This window comes from Mya arenaria, chromosome 4, assembly GCF_026914265.1.
Source record: "Mya arenaria isolate MELC-2E11 chromosome 4, ASM2691426v1".
NCBI classification, from domain to species: Eukaryota; Metazoa; Mollusca; class Bivalvia; order Myida; family Myidae; genus Mya; species Mya arenaria.
Genome location: NC_069125.1, coordinates 6,151,017 through 6,172,984, shown reverse-complemented (window position 1 = coordinate 6,172,984; position 21,968 = coordinate 6,151,017). Strand labels below are relative to the sequence as shown.

At 39.3% G+C, this 21,968-nt stretch overlaps 1 protein-coding gene across 3 annotated transcripts; it reads right to left on the bottom strand.

Moving 5' to 3' along the window:
- Positions 1 to 579: 579 nt before the first annotated feature.
- Positions 580 to 18,524, bottom strand: LOC128231860 (microsomal glutathione S-transferase 3-like). 3 transcript variants are annotated; one of them, XM_052945099.1, is made up of 7 exons: positions 18,378 to 18,524; positions 17,952 to 18,096; positions 16,215 to 16,282; positions 15,420 to 15,477; positions 14,993 to 15,065; positions 13,566 to 13,681; positions 580 to 928 (listed from the first exon to the last, which is right to left on the bottom strand). In XM_052945099.1, the coding sequence occupies exons 2-6, from the start codon at positions 18,084 to 18,086 to the stop codon at positions 13,572 to 13,574; spliced, it is 444 nt and encodes a 147-aa protein (XP_052801059.1). In that variant the 5' UTR covers positions 18,087 to 18,096; positions 18,378 to 18,524; the 3' UTR covers positions 580 to 928; positions 13,566 to 13,571. The 3 variants fall into 3 exon arrangements, with proteins under 3 accessions (XP_052801059.1, XP_052801060.1, XP_052801061.1); XM_052945100.1 differs by having other exon boundaries at positions 17,952 to 18,092; XM_052945101.1 differs by having other exon boundaries at positions 18,350 to 18,485.
- Positions 18,525 to 21,968: the final 3,444 nt, after the last annotated feature.

The following is a 21,968-nucleotide window of genomic DNA, read 5'->3' as shown; positions in this document are numbered from 1 at the left end:
AGTTCGAAGAAAATGTAAAAAAAGTAGATCAAGTAGGCTACAAAGATGGAAGTAGCCAATAGTCTAAGATGGAATAACAATGCTTTCAAAAACAAGATCGCAATATGAGTGAGCACCAAAGGTTATAATTCACAAGTGTAGTAGATACGAGTGAAATATTTACTTTTGGTGTTCACTGGGTGCAATTTATTACGCACTTTAACTGAAACAAACGATTTTTTGTGTCATCTCATGCCTTAAAATATATAGAAGGACTTGGCTTTCAAGTTGCCCTCTCACAGATTGAACGTTAACAACTTTTTTTATTGTTTGTCTTCGAATGAGCCAATTTTTGCGTCAATATCTGCAAACCAGTGAGATATGACTGCTGACAAAAATTTGTATTGCAGATTTTCATATTTAAGTTAAAAAAATGATGTTTTATGCCTTTTTCTTAAACCGTTAGTAACGCTTTTAGCCATAAAACATTAATTTTCAAACAGAAAGGGAATAGCTTTGTCCCAGCCTGTGCGCGATGACGTTTGATTTTGAATTGAGAGCGGGTTAAATTCTAAAAAAACAACACGAAAAACTCAAAACTGATATTTAAACAGTGAGATGTCATATTTTTATTTACCCTGATAAATGTCTACGAACCAACGGGAAAACATAATATTTATACAAATGGTTTTATTTTCGATGTCAACATTGGTGACACGCATTGTTGAAAAAGTACTATCACACAAAGTTGTTCATAAAATAAGTAAACACATACAAATGATGAATACTGTCAATTGTACAAAATGGAATAACATTTGCTCAAAAGATAAAACCCAAATGTATCCAGCACATTTAATTATTTGTAGATGCGTAGATGCGTATTTTAAATTTCACAACACACTGCCGGCTCATGGGTTTATAAAGTGATCATCTGTGCAGTTATTGAGCTCTGAAATAAAAAAAAACACGCACATATACAACAAATAGCATTGTGCATGCACAGGTTTTAAATAATTCACAAATACGTCTCTTACCGGCCATAAGTGTTATTACCAAAACTGATCTAATGCCAGACCTTCCTATTCAAATATTATAAAGGGTAAATATCTAAAATATACTATCAACTGAGTCAAAATTTAGAACAAGAGAGCCTATCCTCACTGGCATGACTTTTAGGTAATATGCTTTAATTAACACATTTAAAGGGAAGCAATCAGCAAACCATACATTTCACAAACGGCAAGAACTACTGTAGTAATACACTACTCTCTCCTCAAAATTGTCTCCCCTACAAAATATTTTGCTAGGGCTGCACCATTTCGGGTAAGGGAAATAACTACTACAATAATACTCTATTTACAAAGTTGGCTCCCTTAGAAAATACTTCTCTGCTAGGGCTGCAGCATTTCGAGGGCAATAATCCAGTCATGTTAGGGCGGATCTGGCTTGGCTTAGAAAGGAACTGAGCTCTCATTGATATCTAACTTCTGTGTAAGTTTGATTGATATACAATCAAAACTGATGATTGTATCACGTTCACAAGCATTTGTTTATGGACACAGAAACAACGTACAAAACGCCATACATAAGCTCTTCTAGCCTTTGGCATCTACACTATACCTGCATCTACACTTTACACTTGCAGTTACACTACACCTGCATTTACACTACACCTGCATCTACACTTTACACCTGCATCTACACTACACCTGCATCTACACTTTACCTTCATCTACACTTTACTTGCATTTACACTAACTCTGCATCTTCACTTACCTGCATTTACACTTTACATCTACATTCACACTGCACCTGCATTTTAATACACCTGCATCTACACTCTTAGCCTGCATTTAAACTACACATGAATTTATACTACACCTACATCTACACTTTACCTGCATCTACACTACACCTGCATCTACACTACACCTGCATCTACACTTTACTTGCATTTACACTAACTCCGCATCTTCACTTACCTGCATTTACACTTTACATCTACATTCACACTGCACCTGCATTTTAATACACCTGCATCTACACTCTTAGCCTGCATTTAAACTACACATGAATTTATACTACACCTACATCTACACTTTGCCTGCATCTACACTTGACCTGCATCTACACTTTACCTGCATCTACACTTTACCTGCTTCTACACTTTACCTGCGTTTACACTTCACCTGCTTCTACACTTGACCTGCATCTACACTTCACCTGCATCTACACTTGACCTGCATCTACACTTGACCTGCATTTACACTTGACCTGCATCTACACTTGACCTGCATCTACACTTTACCTGCATTTACACTTTACCTGCGTTTACACTTTACCTGCATTTACACTTCACCTGCATCTACACATACCTGCATCTACACTTCACCTGCATCTACACATACCTGCATCTACACTTCACCTGCATCTACACTTTACCTGCATTTACACTTTACCTGCATCTATACTTTACCTGCATTTACACTTCACCTGCGTTTACACTTGACCTGCATCTACACTTCACCTGCATCTACACTTGACCTGCATTTACACTTGACCTGCATCTACACTACACCTGCATCTACACTTGACCTGCATCTACACTTTACCTGCATTTACACTTTACCTGCGTTTACACTTGACCTGCATCTACACTTGACCTGCATCTACACTTGACCTGCATCTACACTTTACCTGCATCTACACTTGACCTGCATCTACACTTCACCTGCATCTACACTTCACCTGCATCTACACTTGACCTGCATCTATACTTTACCTGCGTTTACACTTGACCTGCATCTACACTTTACCTGCATTTACACTTTACCTGCGTTTACACTTGACCTGCATCTACACTTTACCTGCATTTACACTTCACCTGCATCTACACTTGACCTGCATCTATACTTTACCTGCGTTTACACTTCACCTGCATCTACACTTGACCTGCATTTATACTTTACCTGCGTTTACACTTGACCTGCATCTACACTTTACCTGCATTTACACTTTACCTGCATTTACACTTTACCTGCATTTACACTTCACCTGCATCTACACTTTACCTGCATTTACACTTCACCTGCATCTACACTTTACCTGCATTTACACTTTACCTGCATTTACACTTTACCTGCATCTACACTTTACCTGCATTTACACTTTACCTGCATTTACACTTCACCTGCATCTACACTTTACCTGCATTTACACTTTACCTGCATTTACACTTCACCTGCATCTACACTTTACCTGCATTTACACTTCACCTGCATCTACACTTGACCTGCATCTATACTTTACCTGCGTTTACACTACACCTGCATCTACACTTGACCTGCATCTACACTTGACCTGCATCTACACTTTACTTGCATCTACACTTGACCTGCATCTACACTTCACCTGCATCTACACTTCACCTGCATCTATACTTGACCTGCATCTACACTTGACCTGCATCTACACTTGACCTGCATCTACACTTGACCTGCATCTACACTTTACCTGCATCTACACTTGACCTGCATCTATACTTTACCTGCGTTTACACTTGACCTGCATCTACACTTTACCTGCATTTACACTTTACCTGCGTTTACACTTGACCTGCATCTACACTTTACCTGCGTTTACACTTCACCTGCATCTACACTTTACCTGCATCTACACTTTACCTGCATTTACACTTCACCTGCATCTACACTTGACCTGCATTTACACTTGACCTGCATCTACACTACACCTGCATCTACACTTGACCTGCATCTACACTTTACCTGCATTTACACTTTACCTGCGTTTACACTTGACCTGCATCTACACTTGACCTGCATCTACACTTGACCTGCATCTACACTTTACCTGCATCTACACTTGACCTGCATCTACACTTCACCTGCATCTACACTTCACCTGCATCTACACTTGACCTGCATCTATACTTTACCTGCGTTTACACTTGACCTGCATCTACACTTTACCTGCATTTACACTTTACCTGCGTTTACACTTGACCTGCATCTACACTTTACCTGCATTTACACTTCACCTGCATCTACACTTGACCTGCATCTATACTTTACCTGCGTTTACACTTCACCTGCATCTACACTTGACCTGCATTTATACTTTACCTGCGTTTACACTTGACCTGCATCTACACTTTACCTGCATTTACACTACACCTGCATCTACACTTGACCTGCATCTATACTTTACCTGCGTTTACACTACACCTGCATCTACACTTGACCTGCATCTACACTTGACCTGCATCTACACTTTACTTGCATCTACACTTGACCTGCATCTACACTTCACCTGCATCTACACTTCACCTGCATCTATACTTGACCTGCATCTACACTTGACCTGCATCTACACTTGACCTGCATCTACACTTTACCTGCATCTACACTTGACCTGCATCTACACTTTACCTGCATCTATACTTTACCTGCGTTTACACTTGACCTGCATCTACACTTTACCTGCATTTACACTTTACCTGCGTTTACACTTGACCTGCATCTACACTTTACCTGCATTTACACTTCACCTGCATCTACACTTGACCTGCATCTATACTTTACCTGCGTTTACACTTCACCTGCATCTACACTTGACCTGCATCTATACTTTACCTGCGTTTACACTTGACCTGCATCTACACTTTACCTGCATTTACACTAAACCTGCATCTACACTTGACCTGCATCTATACTTTACCTGCGTTTACACTTCACCTGCATCTACACTTTACCTGCATCTACACTTCACCTGCATCTACACTTCACCTGCATCTACACTTTACCTGCATCGCATCTACACTTTACCTGCATCTACACTTGACCTGCATTTACACTTCACCTGCATCTACACTTTACCTGCATTTACACTTTACCTGCGTTTACACTTTACCTGCATCTACACTTTACCTGCATCGCATCTACACTTTACCTGCATCTACACTTGACCTGCATCTACACTTTACCTACATCTACACTTCACCTGCATCTACACTTCACCTGCATCTACACTTTACCTGCATCTACACTTTACCTGCATTTACACTTGACCTGCATCTACACTTTACCTGCATCTACACTTGACATGCATCTACACTTCACCTGCTTCTACACTTGACCTGCATCTACACTTTACCTGCGTTTACACTTCACCTGCATCTACACTTGACCTGCATCTATACTTTACCTGCATTTACACTAAACCTGCATCTACACTTGACCTGCATCTATACTTTACCTGCGTTTACACTTCACCTGCATCTACACTTTACCTGCATCTACACTTCACCTGCATCTACACTTCACCTGCATCTACACTTTACCTGCATCGCATCTACACTTTACCTGCATCTACACTTGACCTGCATTTACACTTCACCTGCATCTACACTTTACCTGCATTTACACTTTACCTGCGTTTACACTTTACCTGCATCTACACTTTACCTGCATCGCATCTACACTTTACCTGCATCTACACTTGACCTGCATCTACACTTTACCTACATCTACACTTCACCTGCATCTACACTTCACCTGCATCTACACTTTACCTGCATCTACACTTTACCTGCATTTACACTTGACCTGCATCTACACTTTACCTGCATCTACACTTGACCTGCATCTACACTTCACCTGCTTCTACACTTGACCTGCATCTACACTTCACCTGCATCTACACTTGACCTGCATCTACACTTTACCTGCATTTACACTTTACCTGCATCTACACTTTACCTGCATTTACACTTTACCTGCTTCTACACTTGACCTGCATCTACACTTTACCTGCATTTACACTTTACCTGCATCTACACATCACCTGCATTTACACTTGACCTGCATCTACACTTCACCTGCTTCTACACTTGACCTGCATCTACACTTCATCTGCATCTACACTTTACCTGCATCTACACTTTACCTGCATCTACACTTTACCTGCATTTACACTTTACCTGCATCTACACTTGACCTGCATCTACACTTTACCTGCATCTACACTTGACCTGCATCTACACTTTACCTGCATTTACACTTTACCTGCATCTACACTTTACCTGCATTTACACTTTACCTGCATCTACACTTTACCTGCATTTACACTTGACCTGCATCTACACTTCACCTGCTTCTACACTTGACCTGCATCTACACTTCACCTGCATTTACACTTGACCTGCATCTACACTTCACCTGCTTCTACACTTGACCTGCATCTACACTTCATCTGCATCTACACTTTACCTGCATCTACACTTTACCTGCATCTACACTTTACCTGCATCTACACTTTACCTGCATTTACACTAACTCTGCATCTACACTTTACCTGCATTTACACTTGACCTGCATCTACACTTCACCTGCTTCTACACTTGACCTGCATCTACACTTCATCTGCATCTACACTTTACCTGCATCTACACTTTACCTGCATTTACACTTTACCTGCATCTACACTTTACCTGCATCTACACTTTACCTGCATTTACACTAACTCTGCATCTACACTTTAACTGCATCTACACTTTACCTGCATTTACACTTTACCTGCATTTACACTAACTCTGCATCTACACATACCTGCATCTACACTTTACCTGCATCTACACTTGACCTGCATCTACACTTTACCTGCATTTACACTTGACCTGCATTTACACTAACTCTGCATCTACACATACCTGCATCTACACTTTACCTGCATCTACACTTTACCTGCATCTACACTTGACCTGCATCTACACTTGACCTGCATCTACACTTCACCTGCTTCTATACTTGACCTGCATTTACACTTCACCTGCATCTACACTTGACCTGCATCTACACTACACCTGCATCTACACTTGACCTGCATCTACACTCTACCTGCATCTACACTTGACCTGCATCTACACTTTACCTGCATCCACACTTCACCTGCATCTACACTTTACATGCATTTACACTTTACCTGCATCTACACTTTACCTGCATTTACACTTCACCTGCATCTACACTTGACCTGCATCTACACTTTACCTGCATCTACACTTGACCTGCATCTACACTTTACCTGCATCTACACTTGACCTGCATCTACACTTTACCTGCATCTACACTTTACCTGCATTTACACTTTACCTGCATCTACACTTTACCTGCATCTACACTTTACCTGCATCTACACTTTACCTGCATTTACACTTCACCTGCATTTACACTTTACCTGCATCTACACTTTACCTGCATTTACACTAACTCTGCATCTACACTTTACCTGCATCTACACTTTACCTGCATTTACACTTCACCTGCATTTACACTTTACCTGCATTTACACTTTACCTGCATTTACACTTTACCTGCATCTACACTTTACCTGCATTTACACTTTACCTGCATCTACACTTTACCTGCATCTACACTTGACCTGCATCTACACTTGACCTGCATCTACACTTCACCTGCATCTACACTTGACCTGCATCTACACTTTACCTGCATTTACACTTCACCTGCGTTTACACTTGACCTGCATCTACACTTGACCTGCATCTACACTTGACCTGCATCTACACTTTACCTGCATCTACACTTGACCTGCGTTTACACTTGACCTGCATCTACACTTTACCTGCATCTTCACTTGACCTGCATCTACACTTTACCTGCATTTACACTTTACCTGCATCTACACTTTACCTGCATTTACACTTCACCTGCATCTACACTTTACCTGCGTTTACACTTGACCTGCATCTACACTTTACCTGCATCTTCACTTGACCTGCATCTACACTTTACCTGCATTTACACTTTACCTGCATCTACACTTTACCTGCATTTACACTTGACCTGCATCTACACTTGACCTGCGTTTACACTTGACCTGCATCTACACTTTACCTGCATCTTCACTTGACCTGCATCTACACTTTACCTGCATTTACACTTTACCTGCATCTACACTTTACCTGCATTTACACTTCACCTGCATCTACACTTTACCTGCATCTACACTTTACCTGCATTTACACTTCACCTGCATCTACACTTTACCTGCATTTACACTTTACCTGCATCTACACTTTACCTGCATCTACACTTTACCTGCATTTACACTTTACCTGCATCTACACATACCTGCACCTACACTTCACCTGCATCTACACTTCACCTGCATCTACACTTTACCTGCATCTACACATACCTGCACCTACCCATACCTGCACCTACACTTCACCTGCATTTACACTTCACCTGCATCTACACTTGACCTGCATCTACACTTTACCTGCATTTACACTTTACCTGCATCTACACTTTACCTGCATTTACACTTGACCTGCATCTACACTTGACCTGCGTTTACACTTGACCTGCATCTTCACTTGACCTGCATCTACACTTTACCTGCATTTACACTTTACCTGCATCTACACTTTACCTGCATTTACACTTCACCTGCATCTACACTTTACCTGCATCTACACTTTACCTGCATTTACACTTCACCTGCATCTACACTTTACCTGCATTTACACTTTACCTGCATCTACACTTTACCTGCATCTACACTTTACCTGCATTTACACTTTACCTGCATCTACACATACCTGCACCTACACTTCACCTGCATCTACACTTCACCTGCATCTACACTTTACCTGCATCTACACATACCTGCACCTACACATACCTGCACCTACACTTCACCTGCATTTACACTTCACCTGCATCTACACTTGACCTGCATCTACACTTGACCTGCATCTACACTTGACCTGCATCTACACTTCACCTGCATCTACACTTGACCTGCATCTACACTTTACCTGCATTTACACTTCACCTGCGTTTACACTTGACCTGCATCTACACTTGACCTGCATCTACACTTGACCTGCATCTACACTTTACCTGCATCTACACTTGACCTGCGTTTACACTTGACCTGCATCTACACTTTACCTGCATCTTCACTTGACCTGCATCTACACTTTACCTGCATTTACACTTTACCTGCATCTACACTTTACCTGCATTTACACTTCACCTGCATCTACACTTTACCTGTGTTTACACTTGACCTGCATCTACACTTTACCTGCATCTTCACTTGACCTGCATCTACACTTTACGTGCATTTACACTTTACCTGCATCTACACTTTACCTGCATTTACACTTGACCTGCATCTACACTTGACCTGCGTTTACACTTGACCTGCATCTACACTTTACCTGCATCTTCACTTGACCTGCATCTACACTTTACCTGCATTTACACTTCACCTGCATCTACACATACCTGCACCTACACTTTACCTGCATTTACACTTCACCTGCATCTACACTTTACCTGCATTTACACTTTACCTGCATCTACACTTTACCTGCATTTACACTTCACCTGCATCTACACTTTACCTGCATTTACACTTCACCTGCATCTACACTTTACCTGCATTTACACTTGACCTGCATCTACACTTTACCTGCATCTACACTTCACCTGCATCTACACTTTACCTGCATCTACACTTTACCTGCATCTACACATACCTGCATCTACACTTTACCTGCATTTACACTTTACCTGCATCTACACTTTACCTGCATTTACACTTTACCTGCATTTACACTTTACCTGCATCTACACTTTACCTGCATCTACACTTTACCTGCATTTACACTTTACCTGCATCTACACTTTACCTGCATCTATACTTCACCTGCGTTTACACTTGACCTGCATCTACACTTTACCTGCATTTACACTTCACCTGCATCTACACTTTACCTGCATCTACACTTTACCTGCATTTACACTTCACCTGCATCTACACTTTACCTGCATTTACACTTACTCTGCATCTACACTTTACCTGCATTTACACTTTACCTGCATTTACACTTTACCTGCATCTACACTTTACCTGCATCAACACTTTACCTGCATCTACACTTTACCTGCATTTACACTTCACCTGCATTTACACTTTACCTGCATCTACACTTTACCTGCATTTACACTAACTCTGCATCTACACTTTACCTGCATCTACACTTTACCTGCATTTACACTTCACCTGCATTTACACTTTACCTGCATTTACACTTTACCTGCATCTACACTTTACCTGCATCTACACTTTACCTGCATTTACACTTTACCTGCATCTACACTTTACCTGCATCTACACTTTACCTGCATCTACACTTCACCTGCGTTTACACTTGACCTGCATCTACACTTGACCTGCATCTACACTTTACCTGCATCTACACTTGACCTGCATCTACACTTCACCTGCATCTACACTTGACCTGCATCTACACTTTACCTGCATTTACACTTCACCTGTGTTTACACTTGACCTGCATCTACACTTGACCTGCATCTACACTTGACCTGCATCTACACTTTACCTGCATCTACACTTGACCTGCATCTACACTTGACCTGCATCTACACTTGACCTGCATCTACACTTCACCTGCATCTACACTTGACCTGCATCTACACTTTACCTGCATTTACACTTCACCTGCGTTTACACTTGACCTGCATCTACACTTGACCTGCATCTACACTTTACCTGCATCTACACTTGACCTGCGTTTACACTTGACCTGCATCTACACTTTACCTGCATCTTCACTTGACCTGCATCTACACTTTACCTGCATTTACACTTCACCTGCGTTTACACTTGACCTGCATCTACACTTGACCTGCATCTACACTTTACCTGCATCTACACTTGACCTGCGTTTACACTTGACCTGCATCTACACTTTACCTGCATCTTCACTTGACCTGCATCTACACTTTACCTGCATTTACACTTTACCTGCATCTACACTTTACCTGCATTTACACTTCACCTGCATCTACACTTTACCTGCGTTTACACTTGACCTGCATCTACACTTCACCTGCATCTACACTTGACCTGCATCTACACTTTACCTGCATTTACACTTCACCTGCGTTTACACTTGACCTGCATCTACACTTGACCTGCATCTACACTTGACCTGCATCTACACTTTACCTGCATCTACACTTGACCTGCGTTTACACTTGACCTGCATCTACACTTTACCTGCATCTACACTTGACCTGCATCTACACTTTACCTGCATTTACACTTTACCTGCATCTACACTTTACCTGCATTTACACTTCACCTGCATCTACACTTTACCTGCGTTTACACTTGACCTGCATCTACACTTTACCTGCATCTTCACTTGACCTGCATCTACACTTTACCTGCATTTACACTTTACCTGCATCTACACTTTACCTGCATTTACACTTGACCTGCATCTACACTTGACCTGCGTTTACACTTGACCTGCATCTACACTTTACCTGCATCTTCACTTGACCTGCATCTACACTTTACCTGCATTTACACTTTACCTGCATCTACACTTTACCTGCATTTACACTTCACCTGCATCTACACTTTACCTGCATCTACACTTTACCTGCATTTACACTTCACCTGAATCTACACTTTACCTGCATTTACACTTTACCTGCATCTACACTTTACCTGCATCTACACTTTACCTGCATTTACACTTTACCTGCATCTACACATACCTGCACCTACACTTCACCTGCATCTACACTTCACCTGCATCTACACTTTACCTGCATCTACACATACCTGCACCTACACATACCTGCACCTACACTTCACCTGCATTTACACTTCACCTGCATCTACACTTGACCTGCATCTACACTTTACCTGCATTTACACTTTACCTGCATCTACACTTTACCTGCATTTACACTTGACCTGCATCTACACTTGACCTGCGTTTACACTTGACCTGCATCTTCACCTGACCTGCATCTACACTTTACCTGCATTTACACTTTACCTGCATCTACACTTTACCTGCATTTACACTTCACCTGCATCTACACTTTACCTGCATCTACACTTTACCTGCATTTACACTTCACCTGCATCTACACTTTACCTGCATTTACACTTTACCTGCATCTACACTTTACCTGCATCTACACTTTACCTGCATTTACACTTTACCTGCATCTACACATACCTGCACCTACACTTCACCTGCATCTACACTTCACCTGCATCTACACTTTACCTGCATCTACACATACCTGCACCTACACATACCTGCACCTACACTTCACCTGCATTTACACTTCACCTGCATCTACACTTGACCTGCATCTACACTTGACCTGCATCTACACTTGACCTGCATCTACACTTCACCTGCATCTACACTTGACCTGCATCTACACTTTACCTGCATTTACACTTCACCTGCGTTTACACTTGACCTGCATCTACACTTGACCTGCATCTACACTTGACCTGCATCTACACTTTACCTGCATCTACACTTGACCTGCGTTTACACTTGACCTGCATCTACACTTTACCTGCATCTTCACTTGACCTGCATCTACACTTTACCTGCATTTACACTTTACCTGCATCTACACTTTACCTGCATTTACACTTCACCTGCATCTACACTTTACCTGCGTTTACACTTGACCTGCATCTACACTTTACCTGCATCTTCACTTGACCTGCATCTACACTTTACCTGCATTTACACTTTACCTGCATCTACACTTTACCTGCATTTACACTTGACCTGCATCTACACTTGACCTGCGTTTACACTTGACCTGCATCTACACTTTACCTGCATCTTCACTTGACCTGCATCTACACTTTACCTGCATTTACACTTTACCTGCATCTACACTTTACCTGCATTTACACTTCACCTGCATCTACACTTTACCTGCATCTACACTTTACCTGCATTTACACTTCACCTGCATCTACACTTTACCTGCATTTACACTTTACCTGCATCTACACTTTACCTGCATTTACACTTTACCTGCATCTACACATACCTGCACCTACACTTCACCTGCATCTACACTTCACCTGCATCTACACTTTACCTGCATCTACACATACCTGCACCTACACATACCTGCATCTACACTTCACCTGCATTTACACTTCACCTGCATCTACACTTTACCTGCATCTACACATACCTGCACCTACACATACCTGCATCTACACTTCACCTGCATCTACACTTCACCTGCATCTACACTTTACCTGCATCTACACATACCTGCACCTACACATACCTGCACCTACACTTCACCTGCATTTACACTTCACCTGCATCTACACTTTACCTGCATCTACACATACTTGCACCTACACATACCTGCACCTACACTTCACCTGCATCTACACTTCACCTGCATCAACACATACCTGCATCTACACATACCTGCATCTACACTTCACCTGCATCTACACATACCTGCATCTACACTTTACCTGCATCTACACATACCTGCATCTACACTTCACCTGCACTTACACTGTACTTGCATCTACACCTTACCTGCTTCTACTCCTTACCTACATCTTTACTTTACCTGAGTTAACTCTACACCTGCATCTACACCTTACCTACTTCAACACACTTACCTACATCTATACTTTACCTGAGTTTATTTGTATGGCCACCATTTAAGGACTCTGAAGGCCAGTGAGATGGTTCCACCGAGTAACACAATTTCCGCCAAGTGGATGAAACTGCCCCACCTTCTCTTTGACGGGTCTGTAAGGGAAAAGGCTTGATATATGTATGATTGCTCTATATTCCATCAAAAAGAAATACTAAAGCTCAAATATAAACTAGAATAATCATGACAAAAATTTCAAAAAATGTATTTTATTCGTTTGATGTATAATTATTAGAGATGGCAACGGGTAGTAAAATAGGTACTCGAGTACTCTGATAATCTTCAGATCGAGTCCACGAATGCTCAAAGAAGCTTGAAGCGGTTTTTGGAAGAGACATGTTCATGAACCCTGTACAGTAAGTGGGTCATGGAAAAATGAACAAAAAGTAAAGGAAATGTTATTTCATTCTTTAAATTTGTGGTTTGTGCATTCTATTTCATAAAAAAAAAAACAGTACAAATATAGCGCAACAAAAATAATAAAATAATATACATGTTTTGTTTTTTATTTATCCGAGTACTCGAGCAGTAAATAAGGAGGGTCACATGGCATTATAAAGACGGCCAGTTAACCCTGAAAGTGCATAGTGCCCCTAATAGAAGTACTGCTACACTGATAATATAAAACTGGACAGTCAGCCCTGAAAGTGCATAGTGCCCCTAATAGAAGTGCTGCTACACTGATAATATAAAACTGGACAGTCAGCCCTGAAAGTGCATAGTGCCCCTAATAGAAGTGCTGCTACACTGATAATATAAAACTGGACAGTCAGCCCTTGATGGTGTATGAACCTCAGCTAACGCCTCTGTCCATTCACATTCAGGGGCCGACTGGCCAGTTTTTTATGAACAGTGCAGTACTAATGGTAAAATTGCAGTACTAATGGTAAAATCTTTCCAAGATAAAAAAATTGCTCCTATAATTTCCTGACCTCACTCTAAAACAATTTGTTTGGCAATATTTTGTTTTAAATTTTGACAATCTTTTTGAAATATGTAGTAGAACTGCTTCGAAATATGTAATAGTAATACACTGAAATATGTAATAGTAACTACTTTAAAATAGTTTTAATAGAATTACAATGAAATCGTTAATAGTACCTCTTTGAAATTGTAGATAGTACTTCTTTAAAACAGTTTATACTACTAATTTGAATTAGTAAATACTACTACTTTGAAATAATGTTGTAGTAGTTAAATAGTCTTGGTAAAAGCATCAAATAGCCATCGGAATCAGACTTTTAGATGAACAAGCCAAAGTTATTACACAAAAACTGGTATCAATATCTTTCAACAGGCTATGCAATATCAAATGAAGAATTTTAGCAAGCCCATAGAGCAGTCACTAGTGCAGGGCTTACTGTGGGCTTAGCATAATTTTGGCCACTGTTAAAGAACAAACTCACCTCCGGTGTAGTATCCGAGGGCGTACGCAATTCTGGATGCCAGATATACTGTCCCCGCTCCAGCAGAGATTTTCTAAAAATAAGCTTACTTAAATCAGACTAAACTCTAAACCTATGCAGTGGCATGGAAGTCAAAACTTATACAACACAAAGGCACAATGTGATTAACAACTTTTTCAAACAAGAGCACCACAAGCAAAGTCAACATTTGTCTGTGGCTGTTTCTCCAGTCAGACAAAATGTCAGGGGCCGTATTCATAAAGCTTCTTAATGAAAGTTTTCAACTTGGAAGAAAATCATTAATTATATAAAAAATTATTATTGCTGGGATCTTCTTCTGACTTATTTCAATATTTAGTGTAAAAGTCTGTTAAGGAATTTTCCATAAAATTCAACAAAGTAAAAAAAAATCATGAATTTTCCTCACCGGGTACTGCAGTCCACTGGTCATCAGCAGAAACATGAATGCAGACTGTCCCTCCAGCCTACATATTGAAAATTTGTATTAAACTTTTTCAAATGTATATATATAAAAAAAGCATATTATGGTTGTCTATATTCCACTACAGTGCAATACCGTGGCATTCCACTCTGCTGACATTATGTAATAACAAGTATCATAGTGAGATATTAAAATGATGTTATACAACAAAATAATGCGTAAAAATGGTGTTATTATCATATCAAGTGTCTATTAAGTGATTTAAACCAGTAATGTATATATATTTATATATATAATAAAAGAGTTTAAAAGATTATTTAAAATAAATTTTGACTTTAATATTGAAATTTAATGGGAAGTGTTTAATCAGAGTTGAAATATAATACCGCTGACCGAAGAAGATCCTGATAAACATTTTTCTATTAATATGCAAAGAAATGTAACAACTTGAAAATAAGATTCCTGTATGAATATTAAATATTGTCCTTAAAATTAATTCCATTATTAATTACATTTCATAGACGTTTTAAGTGTCTCCTAGTAGTTAAAAGCCACCATTTAAGACTACTAAGAACAATTTAAAGCTACTAAGAGCTCCTTGGAAGAATCTCTTAGTAGTTCTTAGTAGCCTTTATTAGCTTTAAATACTTCTCAGTAGTTCTAAGTAGCACCATTACTATTACACATAGTTACAATGAAGTTAAGCAACTTTGAAGTTAAAATGTAATAATGTAATAAATCCAGTTTTCAAACATTTGAAAAACATTTTCCTCTACTTACGTATTTTGATGGGCCCTCTGAATGCAGTTGAAGATGTGTCCCGGCTCATCGTGGTACATTTGTGGATACTGGAATGTACAACAATACTCTATATTATTAAATAACAAGAACACTCAAAGCAGAGACCCATATTCATCCGTGATGCCTCTGTTGAAAAGCAGCATAACTCAAGGAGTTATGGATATTTCAACTCACACATGACAGGAGTCTACAGCTGGGCTGTGAAGCTGCTCTATGCTCTTGGTGTAAAACAGGTGTCTATGACTGAAATTTCTGTAGTTCACACAATTCATTGAGGTTGAAGCAATTTTTACAACTATAAACACAAGAGCCTTTATGTCTTATAGTCATAACTATCTGTAGTTTTGTCTTAGCAACCTCTGATCAACTGCCCTCTGTTCTATCTGCCTATCTGCAATAAGTCTCGGAGCCACAGCTACCATCCTCAACTTGCATTCCATCTGCCAATGTTCAGAGCATCTTGAGGCCTCCATGGCTCTTCTTCCAGTAGAGGATGCCTAATGTTAATATTTGAATATCTCTAATCCTTGATGATGAATGCCCAGGCTATTTGTACAGCATTTAAAGATGCACCTTACTCCCAAATAACATTTACCACAATTAATACTATTGTTTTAATATTCCTGAAAGGATTGATAAATGTCGAAAACAATGGTTCTTACGAAGGATACTGAGTATAATTTGAAAGAAATGTGCATACAACACGGTATTTCTACCTTATGGGACTATAGTAGATCACAGTAAATCTTTTAGCATTCATCAATCATTTAATAATTTGCATTTTCTGCTATTAAATACAGAGTTACATCCTTGTTATCAGTATTTATTTTTTTCCATAAATGCATTATTTATTAAGTAGCTAAAGGTTTATCAGTCAAAACTGATGTTTGTTATACATGTGTTTGTATTGATTTTGAATAAGAGCGTCACTTTAATGACAAGCTACACCACTATATATATATATATACTGTATAAAAGCTTATTCTCACAAAAATCACAGTGGTTTAAAAATGGTTTTAACAATAAAACAGAACCAATAGCTATATAACACGCAATATTAATAAACTTAAATAAAAACCAGGAAAAAATGGGAAATAATTCAGTGTTACCTATACATGTATGTCTATATTTAGAACAAAGATAAATAACTAGAACATTGCTATTAAGCTAAAAATAACTCGCATATATATATATAGGTAGCATATTTTATCCCAATAACTTACTAACACCTCAACAACCAAAATCTATGCGAAAAAGGACCCTGTGTTCAGAGCTAAGCTGCCTCACAAATTTTTTTCAATTCAGTTTATTGCATTTAAAACCTGTTAGTTTACAACCACATGTATGGACTTTTGGTGGGCAGGTTTAAAATGTCCAGTTCTTTCTCTTTAGGTTAACTTTAACTGTGTTAAATTGGACAGCGCTATTTCAATTCAGGTCTTTGCGTAATGAAAACAAAGATGGCCCTATGCTGTCAGAGGGTGTCTTGCTTCAGCAACTCACCCCTGGATAAATCAACTATGAGGGTATTAAATATTTGTATCAATGATGACCGTAAAATACAATTTATCTGTGAGAGTGTAATAAAAAAGATGTTTGCCTGTATAGAACAACACCACAGCAATTTAGCACTTTACATGAGAGCAACATAGATCTATACAAGTATGTACTGTATATTCTCTTCAATTTATATAAAATGGCGAACAGGGCTCTGACCTTGACTTCATATTGTTTGCGAGCCTTTCCCACATTGATGGCCATCCACATGTTGATGAAGAGGCTTCCTGCACCAGTCAGTAGCACATAGCCAAACCCCTCGGGCAGCTCCTCAGCAAACTTTGAGAGAGTCATGTCTGTCTATCTACAAAAAAGGAAATAAATACAACTACAAGGACTGTTCTGTTTATATGTTTGAATTTTAATTTTAAATTTTTTATGTTTCCTTGTAAGAATAAATCCAATACAAGCACTCGTAAAATGGCTCATGACATTGGCATCAATAATTTACACACAGAAATTATAATTATCGATCAAGACAAAATCCTTTAGGCTTTACACGCCTCCAAAAACGCATTAAAGTGTTGAAATATTCACAGCAGTAAGAATTCAAATACCTGTTAAACAAAAAGTGAAGTAACAAACCTGCCCTTTGAAAAATTCAAATGCAACTGTCACTGGTGTAATGTGAGTTGTTGAAGGTCAAAATGTGTATTACATGAGAAATGTTAGTAGGCGGAAGTAAGAAGCCGGTTCATAATCGGTCACGTTTTTTTCCGAATATTTTCGTCAGTGTCGGACATAACTGACGGTTGCAGACAACAGTTTATTATTGTAATTGATGCTACTTTGATCATGATGCAGAGCATCAAAGACGCCGCGAATGTTTTTGAAACATGACATTAAGAAAGTGGATGTCATTTGCTAGCATTTCAAGTTTGAAGTACCTCGATACAAGCATTATTCAGTTATTGAATGAAATCGAATTTTTGCTCGTGAAGATGATAGGCCACTACGACCTTGACCTTACGCAAACAGTCGTCAAAATAGTAAAGGTGCTGGTCCTTTTTTGTATCTTAACATTATTATATTTTATAAATATTGTGAAGACAGTTATGATAACTTATACTAAGTCATTCTCGTAAGAACGATATTGCTCAAGAATGTTGGCTTATGTTGCGGGAGGAACAGGCCGGAGTACACGGAGAAAACCCATTTGCCCGGCTTGGTGACCACTAACCAAACTCACATGCGCTCTGGCCGGGATTCGAATCTGGGTCGACTTGGTGAGAATCGAGTGCGCTTATCACTGTGATAACCAGAAAGAACAACCTTGTCATGTTTGATTGATCTCTACCAAGTTCAATGTCGCTAGAGGCCTAAACGTTTTTTTTTTAATTATTGAAAGGAAACTGCGTATTTTCAGCTTACGGTGACAACAACCTTGACCGTAGACCAACTAACCTCAAAAGCAGCAGAGTTAATTTGCTGGTCATGACAAACTCTCCAAGATGTTGAGGTCCATGGGCCTGAGTGCTCTTCACATATTAATAGGAAACCGATGTTCAGCTTAATATCAACAACTTCATCTTTCATTCACTGGTATTTTGACATATTGATTATCTGCTGGTCATGGCCAATCATAGTACCAAGTTTGAGGTACCTAAGCCAAAACGTTCATTAGAAAGTAATTGTAACTCGATTTGCACCACGACCTTGATATTTAATCAACTGACCTCAAAATCGATAGAGTTAAATTAATATCATGGTCCTGACCAACATACATTGAAAGTTTCAGGTCCCTTGGCCTAAGCATTCTTTATATGCCAAGTTTGAAGTACCTAAGCCAAAACGTTCTTTAGAAAGTAATTGTAACTCGATTTGCACCTCGACCTTGACATTTGATCAACTGACCTCAAAATCGATAGAGTTGGTCCTGACAAACTTGCATTGAAAGTTTCAGGTCCCTTGGCCTAAGCATTCTTTATATATGCATGTGTATGTATATATAAGTGCCGTAACATTCTTACTTTTTTAATATTTGTAAACAATTCTTTAAACATGCATAGATCTATATACCCTAGCTTTATTCATTTTCAGAAGTAAAAATACAAAATTAAAAAAATAAGACGCTATTATTATCACCATATTTATAACGTTATGAAAACGTGAGCCCGACAACTAAATGTATACATACTCGCAGAAGATCTATATATCGTAATATTGGACACAATTCACATGTCAAAAATTCTCAAAATATTCCCGAGAATACTTCACACACTTCGCGTGTCTGTGAACCAAAGTTGTATTGTAGGTGTATTGTAGTTTTATGTTGGTATTTTCCTGGTACACTCCCGAACAACCACTAGCAGGTCTTTGACGCTGTCAAAACGTGAGCCTCTCAACTTGTTCTTGATGGTCGGGAAAAAGCCAAAAGTCAATTGGTACTAGGCCCGGAAAATACGGGGGATGTTGTATAGTTTTAATATGTAATCCAGCCAGTGTTGTCTTAGCAACGACATACGTATGGGGTGATGCGTTGTCATGGTGAAGATAGGATTTGCCGACAAGTTCTGGCCTCTTCTTCCTAACAGCTCTTATCAAGTCACGCTGCAGCACCTAAAAGCGGTCATTTTGTATTTAATTTTATGCTGAACTAATTATTAATGCTAGTTTTACATTTAGTATCTTATATTACGTAAACACATTAAGTATAACATGTACATACTAATTACAAGTAATACCTTTGAATAGTAGAAGACTGTCACCGTCTTTTCCAGAGGGTAATGCGTGGCTGACCCCCTTCATGTCGAAGAGTACGAGGCACATATTTTTTCGCAGATGTCCTCACCAATGCTTTGGTAGGTGATTAATAATTCGGAGTCTTTCACACAGTACTGTCTTGTATATTTCCGGGGTCTTTAGGGCTAACCCACGTTTCATCAGCAGTGATGATGGATTCTAGGAATCTGTTACCATGGCTTCTGTATTTTTTCAGAAATGTGTTACTGTCATGAACTCGTTGTTTCTTCTGCTGGACCGTGAGAACACGTGATCTCTATCAAGCACAAACCTTTCTCATGTCCAGCTGCGTCGTGATTATTTCATGCACAGATGCAGTCCCAAGTCGAACTTCCAATGCGATATCCCGAACAATTAACTATATATTAATCGGAAACCGATTTAAAGCTGAAGGTAATCTTATTGGATTTTTAACTTGAGTTCACCACGACCTTGACATTTGACCTCAAAATCAATAAGGCGTATCTACTGGTCATGACAAACCTGCTTACTATGTTTGAGGTTCATGGGCCTTAGCGTTTTTCAGTTATTGACAAGAAACGGATGTTCAGCTTAAGGTCACCACTACCTTGACTTTTGACCAACTGACCTCAATATATATTGGGATCATCTGCTGGTATTGACCAACATGCCTACCATGTTTAAGGTCCTTATACCAAAGCGTTTTTCAGTTATGACAGGAAACGGATTTTCAACTTCACGTCAGGACGACCATGACCTTTGATCCCCTGACTTAAAATAAAAAGGGCTCTTTCGCTGGTCATAAACAACCTGCATAGAAAGTTGGAGGTCCCTGGGCATGCAGCAGGCCTTAGAGTTCTTCAGTTATCTACTGGGTAGTGTTTTTTTTTAGCTTAGTCACCATGAACTTGACCTTTGACCTACTTACATCAAAATCAATAGATCCATTTGCTGGTCATGACCAACCTGCCTACCAAGTTTGAGGTTCCTATGCTTAAGTTATCTTCAAATATTGAGTGAAAACAGTGGGGACAGATAGACAGAAGGATAGACACATAGTCTGATTATTATATGCCTCCCTTCGATGGCAAGAAGTTTCACCATGATGAGGTCACATGTTGTGCACAGCACAAGACCCAGGTCTGTACGTCATAGGTCAAAGTCACCCCTAGAGATCAAAGGTTGAAATGAACTTTGTACAGGCAGTATCTTGAATATGCGTTTAACATTTTTTTTAACTTGGCATCAAGGCTCACCATGATAGATGGTATGTAATGCAAAGACACAGATCTGTACCTCAAACATCAAGGTCATGCTTAGAGGTCAAAGGTTGAAACATGTCTTGTGTCAAGGCTTTTTCATGAGCTCAACATGTTGCCAGTTGGCCTCTTAAAATAAATAAATAGTTTTAAACTCAACAGAGATGACTTTGACTCAAGCAAGACAGTAAAATCAAAATAAGCACAATAGAAG